The following is a 4,668-nucleotide window of genomic DNA, read 5'->3' as shown; positions in this document are numbered from 1 at the left end:
TCCTGCTGAGCCTCTCTTTTGCTGATGATCAGAAGCCAAAACAGTGTGCTGGGAGACTACTTCTAAACCCATCTGTCTGCTGGTGCTAACAGAGTCACACAGGGAGTCAGCAGAAGGGCATGCCTTGCTAGACACAAGTTTTGAGGAAGGAGATCCTTGTGACATGGTCAAAAAACTGTGCTTTCTGAAAGGAGCACAATTGGTCAGGGTCATCTTGATACAGGGTCATCTCCTTAGATGTTGTGTGCTCTTTCTCTTCTTTCCTAACTTCCAACAAGTCACATGTCTGCAATTTATTAGTAGGTTTCATTTAAATCTTAAACAAATAAAAGTTAAAGGGCAGAAAAACCCTCACTACCTAAGATTAATCATTAAAGAAGAGGATTTACATCCTGAAAATGAGATTATCTGTTTGTTTATCCTTTACATGTAGTGCTGGGATTAGAAGCAAGAATATTTTCAAAGTTTTCTTTCTCTGTATGCCAGCTGTTGCAGGAGACTCTGCACATTTTCCACCCATCAAAAATTGCCTGAAGACTGGCAGAACACACAGCTCAAGGCACTTTCAGATTATCATTCCCTTTACAGACATGTATTTACCTTTACTTAGCAATATGCACTGACTGAGGACTCTGGCCCCCAGGAACACTCTTGCAAACTTAATGCAAACCTGGCATTAGCTGCAGGGTTTTTCTTTAATTCTTGCTCCTCTTTTTTTTGCTTGAGATAGACCAATTATGAAGTACTGTCTCTGATGACAGGGATGTCATCTAAGAGGCTTCTTAGGCTATAGTAGCCCAGTGAGCTGACCTCTCACGGCATGCTGGGACATACAGTGACTCAGCCTAAAAAAGGTATAATTTAAATATGTAATATTGCATGGGGCATCAGCAGCCCAGATAAGCTCTACCTTTGAACCTCTTTCTGTGTGGATATTCTTGGCACCTTCTACAGCCAAATTTACAAGCTGTACTTCCTCTGTACTGTGATGACCAGCATGATAAAAATTGTGAGGGTGGCATTTAAGAACTATGGTAAATTTTAGATTTAATGCTTTTCATCTTTACAATGCTTTAGAAAAATCCACAAGTTAATACAGCAGCCATTTTGTGGTAGCTGCTGATACTTAAGTTACAATAAGGCAGCAGAAGCAGGAAGGAGCTAAGTGAGATGATGAGTTAATTGCACAATTGGGGATTCGACAGTGTGACCCTCAGTCAGATTTCATTATCACTGAGCTGCGCTGAAACTCTACTCCAACCCCGGGCTGCAAACTGCCTCTAGACCCCTTAGTCTGGCCTTACCCACCCACATTACCTGGGTTACAGGCAGTCTGCATCTGCAGTGTGACACAAACCCACACCATTTGCAAAACATGCCTTCCTGCTCACAGCTCTCTCCTTGCCCTGTTGTTTCCCAAGGCTGCTTGAATGCACCTTTCCATACCTGGGCATATGAAATGGCAGACTTGGATGTTGCCCACATGCTCTGTTCTTGCCCAGCCTTTTGACAGAGTGGAACATACAGTTCTAGGTGGCTTCACAACAGGCTACACACTCAGTAGAAAGGAAACACATAAACTAGGCTACAGGGTTATGCCAAGTGTGGTCTGTTTCTTAGTGAAAACAGACTAGAAAAAGCCCATTTCCTTTTTTCGTTTCTTTTTTGTTGGTATTTGTGCTCAATCTCAAGATACTGTGTGCAAGAGAAAGGTCTCAGAAACATAAACTTACCTGGGCATAAAACCAATAAAATACTGAACATTTACATATGAACACAGAGTTAAAAAAATAAAATCAAGTCCCACCCTGTTTGAACTTATGTTTTCTCACAAATTGTTTTACAAGTTATACTGAATTCATAGGATAGCACATCCCACTCATTCATTCTCTGTTCTATTGCACATTATTTCCACTACAATTTGTCACTCATATCAATGATGTTTATCTGGTATTTCTGCTGAAGTACCAAAAAAGTGTTGGTGTTGTATGCCTCTGCTTAGCATCCTACCATCAATCCTTTCTTCTCATAAAGAAACCAAGTAGCATATTTCCTACTCATCAACATGGCTTGTACTACCTGTAATGTTATCCCACTAAACCACTGAAAATGTTCTTTTCCTCAGCTTGCAAAATAGCTTACAGGCATATTCATAATATTCTGAATAAAAAGTCTGTAAATTCATACATCTACATGAAAAACATGACCTCAGAAGAGTTAGGTTTAAAACGTGATACATTTGTATGAAAATGTCTATACTAGATCTATATTAAACATATTTAGACATACAGTAAATGTCTATATCAGATATACTTACTAATGGCAATATTCAACAATAATTTTTCTTTTGAGTCTCAGAACTTCACCCTATGAAGAGATAATATTTTCTTCTTAGTATCATGTAGGACTTACATGTACTCTGAATCTAGCAAAGCCGAAACACTTGTAACATTTTCTATTCATATAATTTTAAAAACCTCTCTAGATTTTGTTCAGTATTACAAACATCTGAACTATGAAACTCCAAAACCTTAAGGAGGTTAAACATTAAAAAACATTTCAACCAGTGTGCCAGGCCCTGGAGACAGCTAAGTCAGTCTTGTAAATAAATTCAGAATTATTTTATTAAAGTCTGGTTCATACAGTTTTGTTCACAAATTCTGTAGTATTTCCCCAGAAGAGCCTGCAGCTTGCAGATATTTCCTTGTACACTTGCATACCTTACTGAGCTGGCAAAAACGTGAGGAGTACATTAAACTAAATAATTTATGCTCGCTATTTTAAAAGTGGAATAGGCATTAAGGGTTTGTATAGAAGGAGTTTGATTTTACTACATGGTAAATTCCTCAAGGCTGTGCCTAACCTGTGATGCAGTCAGCACAAGACTGACAATCACAAGCAGTTTAATACAGGATCTATGTTCTCATCTTTAGACACTGGATAAATAAGAATTTGCAGAAGACAAATTCTATAATACATAAACATAATTGTATGTTTACATTTATTACTTTTAAAAATAACTATCACATCTTCTAAAATTAAAATATGTATAGAAATAATTATTAGAGGAAACTTTCTCACAAAGTTTCTATCTCTAGCTAGGACCACTGTTGGACACTTCATATGCAGAAGCCCAGAGCAGTTCTGCACCCATCAGCATAACTACAGCCAGAATTTATGTCCACACCTAGGCTGGAAATAGTTTAGGAGCAATGTCCATTAGCATCCACAGCCTTAATGAGCTCTGTGCCTGTGGACTGCTGCTGTTTTCCATGCCCCTCTCCATCACGAGCCTTACAGCTGTGCCCATGGGAGACCACGGGGAGAGGGTGCAGCAGAAGGAGCCAGGCCACTGTCTAGACACCCTGACCACGTCCCAGCCTCCTGCCCTCTTCTGCCCCTCTCCATCACGAGCCTTACAGCTGTGCCCATGGGAGACCACGGGGAGAGGGTGCAGCAGAAGGAGCCAGGCCACTGTCTAGACACCCTGACCACATCCCAGCCTCCTGCCCTCTTCTGGATTCCCCCCCCCTGCCACTGGCTCACCCTCTCCTTAAAGTAACCACTGGGTAAGCGCAAACACTAACTCAAAGCTGCCACTTCACCTATGTGCCAAAACCCAACAGTCCTTCTCAAAATCACTTGGGAGCATCCTGATGTCCTTACAGGGCTTTGCAGCCTGCTGCACAGTGCTTCTCTCTTTCGAGTGATGGGGTTCAGCATCCTATCGGAGTCCCCGTTTGTCCAGCTGAGTGGAAATGAAAGCTTCTGGAAGCCTAAAGAGGGAAAAAAAACATCGGAGTTGAAGAGTCACCTTTTGAAAGATGAGCTGATAATCTTCTTCTGAACCACTCAAATAACTTCTTTAGACAACTTCTCCAACAACATTCATTTTACTCATTCCTTATGTATAACCGGTATAAATACACAGGGCCTTGTAGATCAGCTATTGGAGATAAGTTCTGGAAAAAGTCAGAGTTTATATATTTTTAATTTCAGGGGAAGTGAAATATATGGTGAAAGAAATAGTGACAAAACAAAAAAACCCAAAAAAACCTCCTCATACTGGCATTAAGGTAGTAATAAAAACCACAAGTCTGCCTGGGCCAAACTGGACATATTGAATGCACTTTTATTTGTACCTTCAAACCAGGTTGTTCAGTTAGCACATAATATTCTGTGCTCAACTTCCAGCCAATCAGCACTGAATAATATAAAAAATATATGTGTCTTGCCAGTACCTTGTTAGTACACAGTACCCCATGTAAAAGACAGGAAGTAGTAAGTGGGCATAAAAGTATTGAGACCAAGCTCTGTTCTACACGAGGAGAAAAATCCTATTTAATGGCCTTATTCTGGCCCACTTACTACTTGTCAAAATTTTGCAGTGTTTTCAGCTGTAAACTTGATGATGCTTAGGAACTCATGAGAGGTATCTGGATTCTCTCCTTTAGTTAACTAAAGGTTTTCTCCATGGGTTTTAATGTGAAACCAGAGTCATATAGAACCACAGCACAGCTTGGGTCGAAAAGGCCCTTAGAGACCACACAGTTCCAACAGCCCTGCCATGGACAGGGACACCTTCCACTAAACAAGGTTGCCCAAGGCCCCATAAACCTGGTCTTGAATGTCATCAAAGCAGCCAATCCTCTGTTTCACTCCCAGAAT

The 4,668-nt window shown here is 40.5% G+C and overlaps 1 protein-coding gene across 1 annotated transcript in view; it reads right to left on the bottom strand.

Annotated features, from left to right (window-relative positions):
* The window catches only part of LOC103619389 (transmembrane protein FLJ37396), a 28,897-nt gene that overhangs the window by 3,579 nt on the left and 20,650 nt on the right, over window positions 1–4,668 (bottom strand). The window contains 2 exon segments of the mRNA XM_017739406.1: window positions 2,318–2,367; window positions 3,667–3,776. Of these exon segments, the coding sequence (XP_017594895.1) occupies window positions 3,717–3,776 (60 nt within the window). The 3' untranslated portion in view covers window positions 2,318–2,367; window positions 3,667–3,716.

Source organism: Corvus brachyrhynchos, unplaced genomic scaffold (assembly GCF_000691975.1).
Source record: "Corvus brachyrhynchos isolate BGI_N302 unplaced genomic scaffold, ASM69197v1 scaffold14, whole genome shotgun sequence".
NCBI classification, from domain to species: domain Eukaryota; kingdom Metazoa; phylum Chordata; class Aves; order Passeriformes; family Corvidae; genus Corvus; species Corvus brachyrhynchos.
The sequence above is the reverse complement of the archived record's forward strand: the minus strand, read 5'-3'. Positions and strand labels throughout refer to the sequence as shown.